The sequence below is a fragment of the Vipera ursinii genome, assembly GCF_947247035.1.
Source record: "Vipera ursinii genome assembly, chromosome: 2".
NCBI classification, from domain to species: domain Eukaryota; kingdom Metazoa; phylum Chordata; class Lepidosauria; order Squamata; family Viperidae; genus Vipera; species Vipera ursinii.
Window position 1 is genome coordinate 264,139,560 of NC_139513.1, and position 17,907 is coordinate 264,157,466.

General features: G+C 36.9%; 2 protein-coding genes across 7 annotated transcripts in view; both read left to right on the plus strand.

Annotated features, from left to right (window-relative positions):
* The window catches only part of TENT2 (terminal nucleotidyltransferase 2), a 36,144-nt gene extending 23,484 nt beyond the window's left edge, over positions 1 to 12,660 (plus strand). For 5 of the 6 annotated variants that reach the window (XM_083353119.1, XM_083353117.1, XM_083353121.1 and 2 more), the window contains 4 exons: positions 5,839 to 5,975; positions 9,143 to 9,234; positions 10,642 to 10,721; positions 12,338 to 12,660. In XM_083353119.1, the coding sequence (XP_083209245.1) occupies positions 5,839 to 5,975; positions 9,143 to 9,234; positions 10,642 to 10,721; positions 12,338 to 12,412 (384 nt within the window). In that variant the 3' untranslated portion in view covers positions 12,413 to 12,660. Of the gene's footprint in view, positions 1 to 4,551; positions 5,976 to 9,142; positions 9,235 to 10,641; positions 10,722 to 12,337 lie in introns of those variants that run through there. The other variant, XR_014491280.1, reaches the window with a different exon arrangement.
* A 3,986-nt stretch (positions 12,661 to 16,646) lies between these two features.
* CMYA5 (cardiomyopathy associated 5) overlaps positions 16,647 to 17,907 on the plus strand; it is a 64,059-nt gene continuing 62,798 nt past the window's right edge. Inside the window, exon 1 of the mRNA XM_083353116.1 lies at positions 16,647 to 16,777. Coding sequence (XP_083209242.1) covers positions 16,674 to 16,777 — 104 coding nt within the window. The 5' untranslated portion in view covers positions 16,647 to 16,673. The remainder of the gene's footprint in view (positions 16,778 to 17,907) is intronic.

Consider the following 17,907-nt stretch of genomic DNA (forward strand, 5'->3'; position numbering starts at 1 on the left):
CTTTAAAATTGTAAGCCGCCCAGAGTTACCCTGTGGTAAGATGGGCGGCCAATAAATTAAAGAATAAATAAATAAAATTTGACTTAACCATTTTGCATTAATAACTATAGAAATTCCTGTTGTCTCTGTCATGCTCACTGTATGCTCCTGTGTTAGTCAACATAACTAGTTTAGAATATCTGGTGTTTTTAGCAACAAAAAGCAGAAATTATCTTTCTGCCAAGGGATGGATATTGCTTTTTTTTTTTTCAAAATGGCATTTTTACATACTCAGAATTACACAGGCATAATAGCAATTTGGAGAGGTGTTTTTGGCTACTGTGCTGTTAGGAACTACAAGGGTCTTTTAAAAACAGTTAGGTACTGCAAGCAAGATTGAAATGATTCATTCAACCAACTTGAAGGTATTTGTTTGGATATGCTCAATTTGGGCATTCAAAATGAGATTTCCCTATGAGTATTCCCAGGAATACCTCTTCCCTTCCCCACATCAATATTACTCAAATTACATTTAACTCTTTCCATCTGCATACAGTACATAAGATAGGTTTCTTAAGCAGAGGGCAGGCTTGTGTGATTGTTCTTGTTCACATGGAAGTCATTCACCTGAAAACTGAATAGAGCTACTTATTTCTGGTTTCTGATGTTTTCAGGATGAATTTCTGTTTGATGCAGTTTGATGAACAGAAGTGCAGTGCTTTAGTATAAGGGTAAGATGGTTTAAGGAGGAGGGATTTAGATACATTTAATTAGATTATATTTACTGCACTAGGATAAAGAAATGTCAGGATACTGGGCGGGCTATTTCAGGGAAAAGGTTGCTAGTGTTAGTTTCAACTTTTGGTCTGGGGAATCTTGGCTAAACTGTTGGTAAACAACAAATTTATATGGACAAGTCCATGTTTAGCTATGACTTGGAGGGGATGAGTAGGTGGACCTGGTTTGTGTTACCAGGACATGATTTGGACAGCTAATATTGTTAAGAACTGCCCTCCTGGATTTCAGATTAATAGCAATTTCAGTACCAGGCTAGGAAGTGGAGATGCTGTGGTTGACCTTCAAAGACATTTGTAGCTAGGGACTCGTCTGTTGAAATAGTAGACATATATGTTTAATTTAGCCATGACTTTATGTTAATTTAGGGTTTAGGTTAGCTATACTTTATCTACATATAGCTAAACTGAGCTATATAGGGTTAGTCTATATGTTAATTTAGATTTAATTTAGGATGCATATATGTTAATTTAGGCCAGGGGTGTCAAGTTCGCAACGTCACATGACGTGTCGTGGCATATCGTGACTTTTTTTCCATTGCCGGCAATGGGGTGGGCGCAGTTTCGCTATGATGCATTCGGACCATTGGCCGGCAGTTTGACACCCCTGATTTAGGCAATGGGACAGTCTAGGGATTATGCTGTTATGCTGATTACCTTGCTATCTGGGATAGCTTCCTGGGCTCTGGACTGGATGCCAAGACTGGGTTTGGAGTTCTCTTACCTGTTACTGCTGGATAATAATAATAATAAAATTGGAAGGGACCTTGGAGGTCATCTAGTCCAACCCCCTGCTCAGGCAGGAAACCCTATACCATTTCAGGCCAATGGCTGTCCAGTCTCTTCTTAAAAACTTCCAGTGTTGGAGTATTCACCGCTTCTGGAGGCAGGTTGTTCCACTAGTTTATTGTTCTAACTGTCAGGAAGTTTCTCCTTAGTTCTAGGTTGCTTCTTTCCTTGACTAGTTTCCATCCATTGCTTCTTGTCCTGGCTTCAGGTGCTTTGGAGAATAGCTTGACTCCCTCTTCTTTGTGGCAGCTCCTGAGATATTGGAACACTGCTATCATGTCACCCCTCACCCTTCTCTTCGTTAAACTAGACATACCCAATTCCAGCAGCTGTTCCTTATATGTTTTAGCCTCCAGTCCCCTAATCATCTTTGTTGCTCTTCTCTGTACTCTTTCTAGACTCTCAACATCTTTTTTACATCGTGGTGACCAAAACTGGATGCAGTATTCCAAGTGTGGCTTTACCAAGTCATTGTAAAGTGGTATTAATACTTCACGTGATCTTGATTCTATCCCTCTGTTAATATAGCCTAACACTGTGTTGGCTTTTTTGGCAGCTGCAGCACACTGCTGGCTCATATTTAAGTGATTGTGGGGATTGGATCCAAGAGAGACCAGGTTTTTATAGTAATCGTGGGTTTATCTCAAGTACTAGTTAACCGGACATGCATATATACTTATTTGTAAACTTCTGGGAGTCCTAGATTTGTATTGGATCAGATTTATTTTGTTGTGTTAAATCTGGAGAAAAATGAATTGCAGATCTGAGTCTAAAACATGAGCTATTTCTATCACATGAATTTTCTGATTAGGTTCTATGAATTGTCACACAAATTATCTCTTCCCCTGTTTTGCACAAGTGCATTTTTAGCAGTTAACAAAAATTATGACTCTATTGAGGCTAGGGCTTTATGTTATAACTACCGCCCCCACCCCCAACCTTATCAGCTGAAATGTTCTTAATTTGACTGTATTGTATGCCTCCTTTGGATAGACATTTAACTAAATGCATTTGCGTTTTAGAAATTTACAAATGAAGGCAAATTTGCATTCTGGCATGGCTAATTGCTGTCATGATTAGTGCTATGTCAGAACTCACAAGGTGGGTTTGGGTAGTAATTCCCTCTGTGGAGCCCATTTTATTGTTTTATTATAAAGATAAAAGGTGGTAGCTGCATTTATACAAGCCTTAGGTTTTGAAGAGATACAGTGCAATATAATGCAAAAAATTTACAATTTCCCCACCCCTTTCTTGATTTGTATTTTCTTACAACCTTGAGCATCTAAAGAACGCCCATTTCTAAAAATGGCGAGGTAAATCCTTCTGAATCCCATCAGAAGTGTTTAAACGAAAATATCCCTCTCACTACCACATAGCAACCTGGATCATTTATATATTTCGAGATTCACGAAATGGTCTGTTTAATCCTTCTGAAACTGACAGAATCTGTGTCTCTGACTTACATAATCTAAGTGAATAGGGAGTTTTTTATACACTGTTCTATCAGTTTTCCCTGAGGGACCTCAGTTACACTATTTTGTGTGGAAACTTAGAAATGGGATTATTTGCATTTTTTTAGAATGCAAACTGGCACAAAATGTAAGGAGACTCATGGAGGTTTCCTGTATATATGTAGAGATTTCCTATATATATTAAAGGAAATTTATTTTTCCACTACAGTAGAAGAAACTGTTCAGCTTTACTTATCTTGATAATTATCAGCTTCAAGAACAACTGCTGTTTCCATTGTTTAAAACATATATATTGAGATGCATTTAGCATCATGTGTACTTCCTTCTTGAGAGAGAAAAATAAACCCATGCATTCTGTACATCAGACAGATATTAATGTCCATTTCTCCTATTGAAATTGCTTGGATACTTTGCCTTATATATTTTTCTTCATTGTATCTTTCTGAAGTTCATGATGTTTTTTTCTAAAGTAATTGACCAGAACTATGATTTTTTAAATTTATGGGTTCATAAAACAGTAATTGGTGACCTGGTATATCTTTTCACCACTTGGCAGAATAACATAAATAAATGGCTGATGCCAAAATGATCAGTTGTTAAGCTACCATATTATAGGTAATTTTATGTTAATTGCCAAGTGGGAACTAATAACTTATGGATCATCACAAGGTCAACAATTTGGTGTTGTATTCTTACCTCAGAATGGAATGGCATAGTGCAGGGGTCAGCAACCTGAAACAGTGAAAGAGCCACTAGGAACCGGTTCCCTCACAAAAGGAAAAACTGGGAGCCGCAAAAAATGTGTGCGCATGTGTGTACCTGCGCGCATGTGCAGAACAGGGTTTGACTGAAGAGTGGAGCCAAGGCGAGATATGCACCTACCCTGCATATTTGAATTGATTGGTTGAACTTTTTTAGTCCCACTTTTTTTTTGGACTGCACATGGCAGAGGACTGGGAGCCGCAGGAGACGGCTGAAAGAGCCGCATGCGGCTCCGGAGCCGCGGGTTGCAGACCTGTGGCATAGTGAAAGGTATAGCTCTAAAGTAGAGCAAAGATGTTTATATGAAAGCAAAAAATCTGTTTTCAGATTTAGTTACCTTCTTTCTTTGTTGGTCTTGGCTTTGTCACTCTTTGCTGTAGCACATTGAGACTAGTGAAGAAGAATCTTTCAGAGGTGTCAGAAGATGTAAAGGCTTTACATCTAGAATGCTGTGTAATTGATTAATAACATTATTCAAGTAATTGCTTAATTTTTCAGTTCAGCTGGAACAATTGTTATGAACATTTGATAACAACTTTGATTTGTTACATGCAAATGGACTAGAATGGTAAAAGTGTAGAATTGATCCTTCCTGTCACTACCTTTTTCAGAAAAGCTTATATGTGTAAGAAATATTAGATTGCTCAATGAAAATAAAAATGCATTTATTGCCTGGGATAACTATACGGGTAACTATATGGAACAGGACCAGGTTTTTATTTATTTTATTTTGTTTATGTATTTAATTTCTATAGCCACCCAACTCAACCAAGAGACTCTGAGCGGGACCACGTCTCTATAAGAACACCTACCTGTCCTACCAGATCAGATAGGAAGATCATGATCCTACTCCTTCCTTTAAACATTGTCATCTTATGGGAAGTAGCCCTTTTCCATGGCAGTCCCTGCCCTGTGGAACATCATTCCCCCTGAAGTTTGGCAGGCCTCTTCCTTCCAAGCCTTCCAAAAAGCACTTAAGATTTTACTTTTTCCCCAAGCGCTGGAATAGGGTGAAGCAGAAGAGGGGATTTAACAAGGAATTGCAAGTGGAAGCTTAACTTTGGTGCTAGATTTTTAATGTGTATTGTTTTCATACATATAATTTGTTTTTATTATTGATGTTGTTTTAATTATTGATTGGGAGCCACCCAGAGTTTGATATAAGATGGGCGGCTACATAAATGTTTCAAATAAATATTGAAGCTTTAGCTACCCAATACAGAAACTAAATATTGCAAGAGATTCTTAAACTATCCCTTTCCTCTATTTTTCTTATCCATGTTTTAAGCATGTTATTTAGTTTTATTCAAATCAGAAAACAGGATATTAAAGTTTTGATTTTAATGCAGTTTGTCAAAAAGAATTAACTGAAGCAAAACCAATAAACAAGCCATCATCACTTTCTATAAATATATATCACTTGTATCCTACTGCTCTGCAGAGAAACTCAGATACGCATATATGAAGATTTCTTTTTCGGGTGGCTGGTTGTATTCCAGCCCTTTGTTCTCCTGTTCCATTTTACGGGACATTTTTAATTATCTGGCAGCATGACAAACCTTTTCCTTACTTGCTATAAATCAGCAAAAGAATCAGATTAAATGTGTACAATTTTCTTTGCATTAAAAAAGAAGTAATTTAGGTTGGCAGATAATGGTCAAATGCCTGAAGATTGAGGAAATTTATGAATGGTAGAATGATAAGCAAAACCAACTAAAAGCTGATATACCAAAGCTTTCAGAAATTTTTCAACTTCTCTCTTGCATAGACTTCGCACTTTTTTCTACAGTGTTGTGTAATATGAAGATTTGAAAAGAAGCAGGCAATAACCTGCTCAACACTATTAATATTACTTATTTTGTAGATGAGAGGCTTGCACATTGAATTTTTAGTTAAAGTAGGAGTTCTATATGTGAAAAGAACCTGTCTGTCTGCCAGATAAGTATTTACTTTTGAAAGTAGCTGAACAGGTTATATACAGCATCACATTCTGGTCCATAAATAGGACTTTAACCTCTATTTTTGTTTCTTTGTCTTTACAGGAATCTTTTGATTCTACTATGCAGCTACATCTTGTACATCGAGCACCATGCACCATCCCTCCTTACGTTTCAAAAAACCAATCTACACTTGGAGAGCTATTGCTAGGTTTCCTGAAATACTATGCTACAGAATTCGAGTGAGTGATCAACTTTTCATTTTAACAACTTCTCTGGTTGCTTTGTTCTGCTCTGGTTGCAGTTTATAGATGTGTTCCAATTCTTCTCTGTTATCATTTAAGGAGCAAAGGATTCCTTTTTAGTAGCTTGTTTATAATGGAAAAAGAAAGCTGGATTAGAGATAAGTTAAATGCTTACATGTAGAGACAGGCTTAAAATGTATGACATAATCTACTAGTTAAATCTAGTTCACAGTTGTTCAAATGGGTACAAGCCATATTTAAAGGAGCTCTGTTACACATCAACACCTATTCAGGCAGATGGTAATGATGGTGACACAATTATTTGGTATTATCTGCATTGCTATTTTATCTTGCTTTTCTATATCTAGAGAGGTACTATATCTTCTCTTGAAGAGTTTTAGATGGACTCATTATGATCCGGATTCAGCACCACAAGGCAGGTTTCAGTGAAAGGATTCATAGGAGTCTTCTCCATTATTGACACTTTATATGTGGATTTCAGCTCCCAAGATTCCCTGGTCAGTATGGCCATTGTTAAGAATCCCAGGAGATAGTTCATACATGTTGAGAGCACTTAGATTAAGCAATGCTGTTTCAGAATGAAGTTGCTGCCTGATGTTGCTATGCATTTAGTTAATTGTGATTTCTTCATGGTGATTTGGCCTTTTCGTTAAGTTTGCAGTATGTAAGCCTGAACTGTTTGGCAGGATTAAAAATAACATCATAGCAGAACTGGAATTAATTGTACAGTGGCATCCGTTAAATACAAAGTAAAACATTGAAGCATGATGATTTAATTTTGCTCTCTTGTTGCATTCGAATCAAGTTACACGAGTTCTGTTTCTGCTGAGTTACATGTGGGTGTCTGGAACAAAAAATGTTTCTAGTTCACTGCCATTCTTTTATTGCTTGTAAATAAATTCTGGAGAATAGTGTGGGAAGTGACCAGTATTTTCAGAGCTAGTTTTAAGTTTATAAACTCCTTGGAATTTGCAACATTCATCTGTGCTTTGCATAGGTGATAGGAAAACTATGAGTTCTGTCCTCTACAAGGATTTTGATCAGATTTGAGGGAGACAGATATGTTGAAGTATAGGCAGGAAAACACAGTCTATGCACTGCTCAAGTTTCTGGAGAAGTCAGGAGGGTAGAGCATGTGCTACATGAGGCTAACAGAAAGTGCCCAGGCCCCGACGGGACATTTTTCAGAGTTGGGATGAGAGCAGAGCCAAGCTCATTACTTTGTGTTAGCTGCTGGTAAAATTAGCAGACATGCTTGGCCACTTCAGGCCTGACGGCTAGCCAGCCTACAGCCCAGACAGGACAGTTACTGATGCCACATCTTTACAGGAGAAAATGCTTCTCTACCTTGTACACAAAGCGATACCCCAAACCCTCCCTGTGTTAGTGGGATAGCAAAGTTTTCATCCTTTTAAAACTGATCCAGAAAGAAAACAGGAAACTGGCAATAACTTTCAGACCCATGGATTAAAATCTGGAATTTCCAGGAAAAAACTTATAAAAACTAGAACAAATGCTTTTAAAGGAATTCATAACAAGTTAAGGGAGGAATTTGTATTAGATATTGGTGTTTCATTTCTGTCTGCAAGTACACCAGTCATGTATATTTCGATATATTATAGACATCTTGGGTTGTGCTTGAGGAAATAGGTACCTTTTGTGATTTTAAAATAATAACTTGAAGTTTCACTCTATTCTTTTTAAAATTAGTTTTTAATTTTAATTGTGTTCTGCTTGGAGCATTGTACCTCTTATGAAATTGGGCCATCTCCCAAGGAAGGGCCGAAGTACTTTTTACACTCAATTTTATATGGACAGGAAGTTGCATTATTGGAAACATTTCTTTTCTTTTCTTCATTTTCACCATTCATTTACCAGAATGGTGTCAGAGCCCAATCTAGTTAACACACCAGGATAAGGGAGTAGATGTCTGTCTGGTGGGGTACTTGTTGGAAGATACATGATGGCAGCAGGATGTGCCATGTTGCACTACTCCAAAGCAGGTTTCCCATGTGAAGATTCAGAGGGGTTCTAAGACCTCTGGACATCTACCTTTGGGGTTTATATTTCTTATTTTTAAAACAAAAGTATTGTCCTGTGCCTTGTACAAACAGGCATGGGCATATTTTTTTTTCTATTTTCTAAACATCTCTAAACTTGTTTAGCAAAGATAATAGAGGCTTGCATATACAAATGTTGTTTTTATTTCCAACTTCTGGGCTTAGGTTAGAATGGGAGGGAATGCTCTAGAGCAGGGGTGTCAAACTCAATTTCATTGAGGGCCGCATCAGCATTGCAGTTGCCCTCAGGGGGCTGGGTTGGCGTGGCCTGGGTTGGCGTGGCCTACTGTGTGGGCGTGGCTAGACTGCGTATGGCCTACTGGGTGGGCATGGCCAGCTCTACATCGTTCGCATCAAGGGTGCCTATGGGGGCCTGGGCAGGAGTGGGACAGATCTGAGGGTCTCTGGCAGGAGGAGAGTCTCTGGGCCAGGGCCAAGGCAGTGGGGGCTGGTCCCTCACTGTTTCCAGGATGGCTTTGCGGGCCGCATGAAACCACTTCGCGGGCCGGATCTGGCCCCCGGGCCTTGTGTTTGACATCTGCTCTAGAGGTTTCCTGTAGGTTAGTGGGAAGACATTTTTATCTGCCTACCATTAGAGGACTTCTTGAGGGACAACTTGTCACATTCCGAAACTGTTGAACCTGCAACCAGGTCATCCAGTCCAGCCACCTCAGTGTGACCCACTGACCACTTCAGTTAAAGAAAATAGGATGCTTAATTGATTATATAGAGGCCTTTGATTCAATCATAAGCTTTGGACTGTACTTAGAAAAAAGGGAATCTCAAAATATCTCATTTTCTTTCTGAGAAATTTATATTCAGGATTAAGGGACAGTTCTCCCCTCCTCATAGTCCAATGTAATTTGAATTCAGCAGCCTTTTAAACGATTTACTTCCTCTCCTGGATGCAGCAATTGTATTTCTATTTCTAAGGGACATAGATAGGAACTTGTGTTAAAGTCTTAACTTTTCTAGGATGGTAGTCCACTCTAATATTTAAAAATTCCCAATGGCTTTTACATGACAACTTATTACATTTTATTCAAAAATTTTAGACAACTGTTTTCCCTTTCTGTTTGCTAGTTGGAACAATCAGATGATTTCAGTTCGTGAAGGCAAAGCTATTCCAAGACCGGATGGTATTGAATGGAGAAATAAATTCATTTGCATAGAAGGTAAATTCTACATCCTTGTCATAATTTATGTTTTCTAGAATTGTAAATTGTCTGCTGATATAAAGTAATTTTTTAGTTTTTATTTAATTTTTTTAGAATTTTTAGTTTTGCTTCTGGGTGAGTGTAGCTCTCGGACTCATGGGCATTACATCAAGAGTTCTTTTTTTCTTTTTGGTCCCTTCAAGTCAGTTTTGATTGTAGGCAACTGCCTGCACTAGTCCTTAAAGTTTTCTTGGCATGGTTTTATTTCAAAAGTGGTTTGCCATTGCCTCCTTCCTAGGACTAAGATAGAGTGACGGGCCGCAGCTGGTTTTATGCTTAAGGCAGGATTAGAACTCACAGACTCCCAATTTCTAGCCTGATGCCTTTATCTCCAGACCAACTGGCTCTTTTGTACCTTTGTTGTACTTTAATTTGCTTGATTTAAACTGCCCAAAATAGGAAAAATTGGCGATGTTTGGAGACAGGTGCTGAGAGTAATATATAGGCCCTAGGCTGCCTACTTCTATATTACATGGACAAGGTAAGAGGAACCTCAGGCTTATATATTCTTTCCCTCTGTGTGGTTAGCAATTTAATATTTTGATTTGTGGAAACCGCTGTTTACCCTTTCATTAAACAGGCTAACTATATTCCTCTCTGTTAATTTGTTTTAAATGATAATAATAATGTATTTATCCAAAATAAAAACAGCACTCCACTGAAGAAAGTTAGAAGCAATATATATATATCACATGCCGAATTTTAATGTTCCAGAGAACATTCTGGAAAACTTTGGAATGCCCCCCTTTCCTCTGGACAATATTGAATCAACTTGCAGTTCCAGGGGTGGAAGTTAATCCTCCAAATCAGAGGGCAGGTTCAGAACACCCTGAATTGTTCCGACTTCATAGGATTTACTTCTTGAAATCACACCAAGCCATTCCCAGAAAACACAGAATAGGAAGAGGTTCAGCATTATCCCAAGGGATATTAAATTGAATGGGACTGCTGGTTATAAATAATTTCTGAAGACCTTCCTGGAAAGTCATGTTTTCACCTATTTATAGAAGGCCTTATGGGTGGCCACTATATATGTACAACACTCTTTAAATATGGTTACATTTTTGTTCTACTTTCAACTGTTGAAGTGGGGTTGTTGTTTTTTTGCTAGAAATGTCTTTTTAATAATAAACTAGCAAAAAAAAATTAAACATTCTAAATATTAATTAAAAATCTGTCTTTAGGGATACAGTAGATGTAATCAAGGGATATAATTTAAAAACAGCATTATGAAAATAGTTTCAAATAATGTCAATGATTCCAACAATTTTTCATAAGTGTATAGTTAGAGAACATACACATAGATAAGATAGATAAATTGATATGTAAATATGAGTAAAATTATACATAATTCAATTTTTCCAGAACCTTTTGATAGAACAAATACTGCTAGAGCAGTTCATGAAAAACAGAAGTTTGAAGTTATCATAGATGAATTTCAAAAGGTAAACGTATATACAATCTAATAAAACATTTTAAGTTAATTGCAGAAAAAGATTTGTCTGTAATAGACACAATGTATATATCTATTCTCTTCAATTTTTAAGACTGCTTTTCTGTATGTTGCTGACAATGACACAACTTCCATTTCCCAAACAGTTACTCCAATATACCTGACAAATGCCTTTCAGTGTTGCAATTTTCTTTCAATATGGTAGCTTTATGATAAACGGTTCTCTTCAGAGGACAAAAAAAATCATGACAATCAAGCCAAAAGTAGCCCCAAATTCTCTGGATTGTGGCATCATTATTTCAGTTATAGGCATGTCACAGTTAATTCTTCTTTAAAATGCTTGTTTTTCCTTAGATTGACTCTTAAGAATTGCTTAAGTAATTATTATGGTATCTTGTTTGACCATAGATTGATTTTTATTTACAAAGCAAAGAAATGTGTGAAGGGTTGACAATGAGGAATTCATTCTGTCAGTAATCATTTAGTCAGTCAAAATCTTGCCTTTTGTTCATGTCCCTCTTTTCTCCTGTGTTCATTGGGCTGAGAAAAAATGACTGGCTCAGCTCACCCAAGACACCTTACGTTTGAACTTGAAGCTGAATCTTCCTAATGCCAGGGTTAGGGTTGGGAAATAAATGATATCACCCCTTAAAATCTGAATTTCTAAATTGAAGTAATTTTACTGTGCAGTTCTGAATCCATAGAACTGAAAAGTTCTTTGTTTTTGAATTGCATTAGTTACAATTTAATTGCCGTGTTTCCCTGAAAGTAAGGCCTACCCCGAAAATAAGCCCTAGCTTGATTTTTGGGGATGGGCCTAATATAAGGCCTACCCCCAAAATAAGCCCTAGTTTTGGGGCGAGGCACAGACTTAAAAATCAAGCTAGGGCGGGGGCGGAGATGTGGACTTATCCCATGTGCCACGCACCCATTTACCTTGCAGCCAGCCCTCTTCTCACCGGCCCATTTCTTCTGCGGCTTCTTCTGCAGCCAGGCCTGCATTTCACAGTCACAAACCTTTCCAAAAGGCCTGTGTAGCCAAGAACCAAGCTATGGATTCAGTCCATAACTTGGTTCTGCAAGACCTCTGCAGCTGAGAATTCTGGAAGGCAGAGGCCTTCCAGAAAGGCCTGACTGCAAAATGCAGGTCGGAATGCCCCTGCAGAATGAAGCTTCTCCTTCGGCCCCAGAAGAAGTGGACCTGCTGAGCAGGGCTGTCAGTGCCGGAGGTGAATAAAACATCCCCTGAAAATAAGACCTGGAACCAAAAAAAAAAAAAGACTGGGTCTTGTTTTCAGGGAAACACAGGTACAAAATTCCATTTTGTATCTTTTTGATTGACTTCTAATCCATTTTGGGAAGATTAGGACAGGAAAAGGCTATAATATATTAAAAAAATCCTTTCCTCCCCCTTCTAAAAGTATTTTAATATATCATGAAGTTCTGCTGCTCAGGAACCATAAGAGTTTTTATTAATGGAAACAATGCAGTTTTATATGTCTTTGTTATTGTTATGACTACTAATATTCTTTTGAGGATGTTGTATGATTTTAAAAGTATGGCTATGCTATACTAAAGTAATTGTATGATCTGTTCTCTATCCCATAGTCATGGCAGAGGCTGAGAGACAGGAAGGATTTGAACTGTATATTGCCTGTAAGAGGAATTATACAAAAAAGATGATTGGCTTCCGTCTCATTAACTGGACTTTTCTGAAATACAGCATATAAATACACGAAATGCCCGGGATGTGATTTTTCTCCCTTCCCTGCTGCACTTTTTTTAAGAAGAGATTTTTCTTTCAGGTTTTTGGTAGGAAAATTTTTTGTAAGAATTCAAAGAAGATTGCAACCTTTATAACATTAAATCAATTTGAACACTGGCTTCTGGAGTTATTCAATCAGTGACCAATAAAGAAACTACTGCTGTAATACGAATTTTGCAAAATCTGTTGCAGTTTGATTTCCTGTTATTATGTATTGTAGTAGTTTATGCATCCACACTAAATACTGAAACAGAAAGATGAATGTATGACAGCCAGCAGTGATAATAAAAAATATAATGATGTACTTTTCCATAAGAGTAAGTACGCCCTGCTTTACAACTAATTATAATATGCACTTTAGCTCATTCCAGTTTTAATACCATAGTAATAAACACCAGCTTTTAAGCAATATTAACAACTTAGTCTTTATTCCTATTGATCCAGGCTGATTCTCATTGAAGTCATGACCTAAGATAATTGCATACAAGAATCTATTTGATTAGATGTTGCTGTGTACAAGAATGAAAATCTTCACAAAGAAATGTAAATATTGAGAAATATATATATATATATTATTTTGATTTGATTTGATATTTCCCAGATATGCAGAATTTTATCACAAGTAACATTGAGTAACAGGAGGCCCTAGCTGATGTCTGAATTAGTACATCCCAAATGTGCAATTATTGCCTTTTTGGAGAATTTCTGTCTATGGAACCTTAGTTGAAATTTTATAACTAGAAGTTTGCTAATATTTAGTCTGTAGTGTGAGATTACTATATTCTAGTGATCATGTACAGTAGTGCCTTCCTGAGGGAGTAAAAATAAAAGTCTAGGTACTACAGATCTGAATTTTTTGTCATTTCCTTTTCTTTTTACAAAATGAAGCAGCAAGAGTTTGATACTCCTTTCAGACCGGCGATAGCTTTAAACTATTATGAAGCAGATGGAAAGCAAGCACAATCAAAAGTGATGGTCCCCTTAATTGCACTTTTGATATAATATGAAAAAAATGAAAACCTGCAAAGGTTGTACTGCTGCCTGTACATCCTAGCTATATAAAATCCTTGCATCACAATAAATGTAAGAAGTGTACTCTGCACTTCCTCATGCTTTGCTCCAGGATGTGGATCTGCCCTGAGTCAGGTTCTCAACATTTTCTTTCTGTATCAATAATGTACTGATGATTGCTAATCGTAACTGCTACAATAACATTTTTTTAAAAAAATTGTTTTGATGTAAATATTAGAACCCCTATATAATTTGGGATTTAAAACAAATCTTAAATTTTAACTTTTTTTCTAAAAAGTTTAGGACTTCTTTTAGATCTGCTGTAGCACAATTTGTGCCTCTTATATTTATTGCAGACCAAGTAATATGTTAAAAATTACTTTTCATTGGTGTCAACCTTGCATTTTTTTTCTTTAAGTTTAAACGTTTTATTGTGTTAAGTGGAATAAAGTTTCTGTTGAAAATAAAGTAGTTTTGTTATATGGGCTTGTTTTCTTTCAGTCAGCTGTTTAATTTCTTTTTCCTTTTCTTTCCCTAGTTAAGCTACTAAAATATTTGTATTTAGCCTTGCACAATTTTGTCATTTTTGACCTTATATTAGAACATGACACTTTAGATTTGTGCAGTCCTTGGGAGTTTAGTGTGCCCAATGGCACAAACTTACTACCTCTATGCAAAAGCAGTTGTGACTTTCTCTCAGTTTTGAGTGATGGTTTTAAGGAGTTGCACACAGATGTTAAATTTACATTCTTCTGCATCCAAAGTGCTACACGGTCTTAATGCACAACCTAAGTGCAACATCTTGGTACTGAAGTTCCACTTTGTATTGTGAATGTAGGATAAGCAACCTGCAGCTTTAGCTAATTTCACAAACCCTTAGAGCAATTCCATAACTCTGGGCAAATTGGTTTAGAGCTCTGCCAAGAGTGATTTCCCTGGTAGCCTACTGCTTGGAAGAAAAAGAGCTATGTTTCTCTCCTTCCCTATTATGGCTCCACTTTTGAATTTGGCTCTCTATTTCCTGCCTCATTTTAGGTTCTGGATTCATCAGTCACACAGAGCATACTAGTTTCTCTCTGAGGGCATCTAGCTGCTGAAAGTAAAGGAATTTGTGTGAAAGAGGCAACAGAGGTAGTACTATTGCCAAATGGTCCAGGCAAATTGCACGGTTGATGCTTGGAAATCCAATTAACATTTGTTATACTAGTGAATTTAGATCCAATATTGTCAGTTTTCTAGATTAGCAATCACTGATAAGCCATAATGCATAGAGCCCAACTTTCCTTATAGTCCAGTACATCTGGATATTTGTATCTAGAAAAAAAAGACCTGCCAGAGTGTTCTCTTGTAAGAGTTACCATTTTCTGCAAGTAAGGGATTTTTTTAATTTCAGACTAATGTCCTTACAAACCAATAAGAAAGGTTGCTGAATTTATACAACATTGCGCTACCTATTCAGTCTCAGTTTTGCAGAAAAAATACATTTCCAAGAGTAAGAAGCAAAGAGTGCTTTTCATAATGTAGTCATAGGCTTGGGCTCAGCCCAGAAACAACTTTTATAGTTAATGATTTGGAAAGACAATTTGAATTACAACATGCAGTTTGTTTTAGATAGAAGATATATGCAAAGGGAAAATAGTGATTGTGTATTTAAATTGATCACATGACCTGGGCTCCACCAACCTACTTCAAAAACCAAGAGCCTAAAAAACATTCTCTTAAAAAAATAGTTTTTTGGACCGATCTTAGGGACAGAATTGCAACCTAAGTGTCCACCCTGATTGGTGATCTGTTTTGGAACAGACTCTACACCAATATGTCATTTGATACACTACTCAGTATCATTTGTGAATTTTTTTTAAAAAATGCAGTTTTTTTAATCCCCCCCCCCACAAATGATACTTAGTCTATCAAATGACATATTCACCAACCCCCACCACACCCCCACACCTTCAGGACCAATGATTAAAATATATAAATATAGTGAATCCAGTTATTCCCCCATATGAGTAATTCCTCTCCCTTCTGTCACATAAAAATATATTGGTAGCCTTTTTTGAAGGACTCGAGAAGCTGTACACAAGGTTGTGGAGACACTGGATCTTTGTGTCCCACTCTCTTTTCATTGTATAGCGTCATGCTCATGCCTGGTGGAAAGTTGGAAATTGTTGCCATTTCATGTGTTATGTACAATTCCTCAATGAAGCAGTAAATTCAGATAGTAAGAAATATGATGGTCCTTAATGTTTAACCTGGTTGATTACCTAATTAACAAAGCTAGACTTGGATGGGCAGACTTTGTTGCAGTTCATTATTTACTGTTCTATTTCTGCATCTTTTCATTTTCCAGAAGGAATAAGAGATGGGAACATTCAGCAGTAGCTTTAGCCATCAAAATGATGGGATGTTTTAGCTGGATATAAGCTAGAAGGAACAACCAACTTGAAACTCCCAGATTCCGTATTGATTCATGTTTAAAGAACCAGAGAGAAACCTAGGAAGAAAGAATAAATAATTTTCAGTTGAATACCCAAATGTACCTCACCTGAGGAAAGAACACCATTAGCTTCCTAACTGAAGAAGGTGATCAGTAACAAGGCTTTTCATCAATAATGCAGAATTTCACCATCGTTAACAGCAGCTTCAATTGACTCTTTCATATTGCTTAGCTACAACAAAATAGGACATGGGAAAATGTGAAACAGCTAGCAAGCACCTATGAAGAGTGGCCAGTTTTCATTGCTGAACAAGGGAAAATTAATGAGAAAGTTTGGGAAAATGTATGAAGTTTTAGGAAAGGCAGGATATAAATGGCAATAGCCTCAATCCAACGACAGAATTTGCAATGTTCATTTGAGGTCAACTGAACCAGTTGTCCCTTGATTTTGATATATATGAAAATCCTATGATGTCCTGTGACTAAAGCAGGATCAAGATCACTGACTTGAGCTGCCTTCACTTTAGACCGTTTTTGACCCTAGAAACAAGGTGGTGTTAGGACCCAGCATTCAGTCCAAGGTGGCAGTAGCAGTTTGTTTCAACTTTCTGTTCTATTAAAAGACTACTCCTGAGTCAGGAGAGCCACTAAGCCACTAAGTTTGTTTCTGGCACTCTGGAGAATATTGAGTAGAAGGGGGAAAACACAGCAGACGAACTACCTGGGGAGAAATGGAGGCGGACTGCGTCTCAGAATGTGATGAATCACTTGATATTTCTGTGGAAGATGAGGAGGAGGAAGAGGATGGATCACAGGGTGAAGAATTTAACAACAGGTATTGTTCTTCAAAGAAAATAAAAATCATCGGTGCCAGATTGAGAAGTTTTGGGAAACGGGACAAAGAGAAAGAATTTTATGTAAATGCACTAAGCCTTGGTGGAAATAAACTGAAGAATGAGGGGGATTTTCATGGTAAATGTAAATGCAGCTGGTTTGTGTTTCTATCTGCACCAAAGGCATTTTTCTATTTAAAGATCTGACTTGAGCCCCTTGGATTTGGCATTTCCTCCTCCTCCTCCCTAGCTGGGTTGTCAATGTATCTGAAAACACATTTACTCTAAGATATACGTGTGTACAGGAGAAAAATGTACAAGTGTAAAATGGCAGAGAGTAAAAGAAAAACTTGAATTTGTTCAGTGAAAATTATGAGGAAGTTCTGGGTAATGAAATATAGGAGAGAAGTTTGAAGTCAAGGGATCAGTATCTTTTAGGGAATGTTTCCATTTGTGTTTGGAGTCCGTAAACTAATCTGGTGTAGTATACTGATCTTGTAGAACTTTCAAAACTTTGAAAGGTTACAATGTCACATAAAAAAGATATTCCTGGGAGCTTTATAGCTTTAATCTCAAGGTACGATAAATGTTCTAAGTAATCTGAAATATTACTTCCATCCATGGAATTTAGTTGGAAGAAAGAGTTGCATCTGTAAATGAGTTAGTTTAAACATAATTAGAGGAAACATTGTTCTCCTGGTTTGAGAATGAATGGCTTCAAGTAGGATTAGGCAATGAATACTTGTATTTAATGATTGAATTAATTTTATGAGAAACAATGAAATTAAAACTCCTTTTTTAAAAAATAATTATCAAATGTGTGGCATCTTGAATAAGTGAAAGAAAACTACAGATTTTTTTGCTGAGGAGGTAAACAATGTAAGAGAAATGTAGGCTCCTCAATTATCATGGCTTACCATATTTACTATTATTCTTATAGAAATAATTTACATTAACAATAAAATTCTCTGATTCTATTAAAGAAATAAATCCCAGTAAGTTCAATGACATTTATTTTCAGGCATGAATACATAAATTGAAACCTATAAAGTGCACAAAACTTTATATAGCTATTCAGAATGTTAGCAGTTCACTACAATTTCTATCTGTATAGACGTTATAATAGAATAAA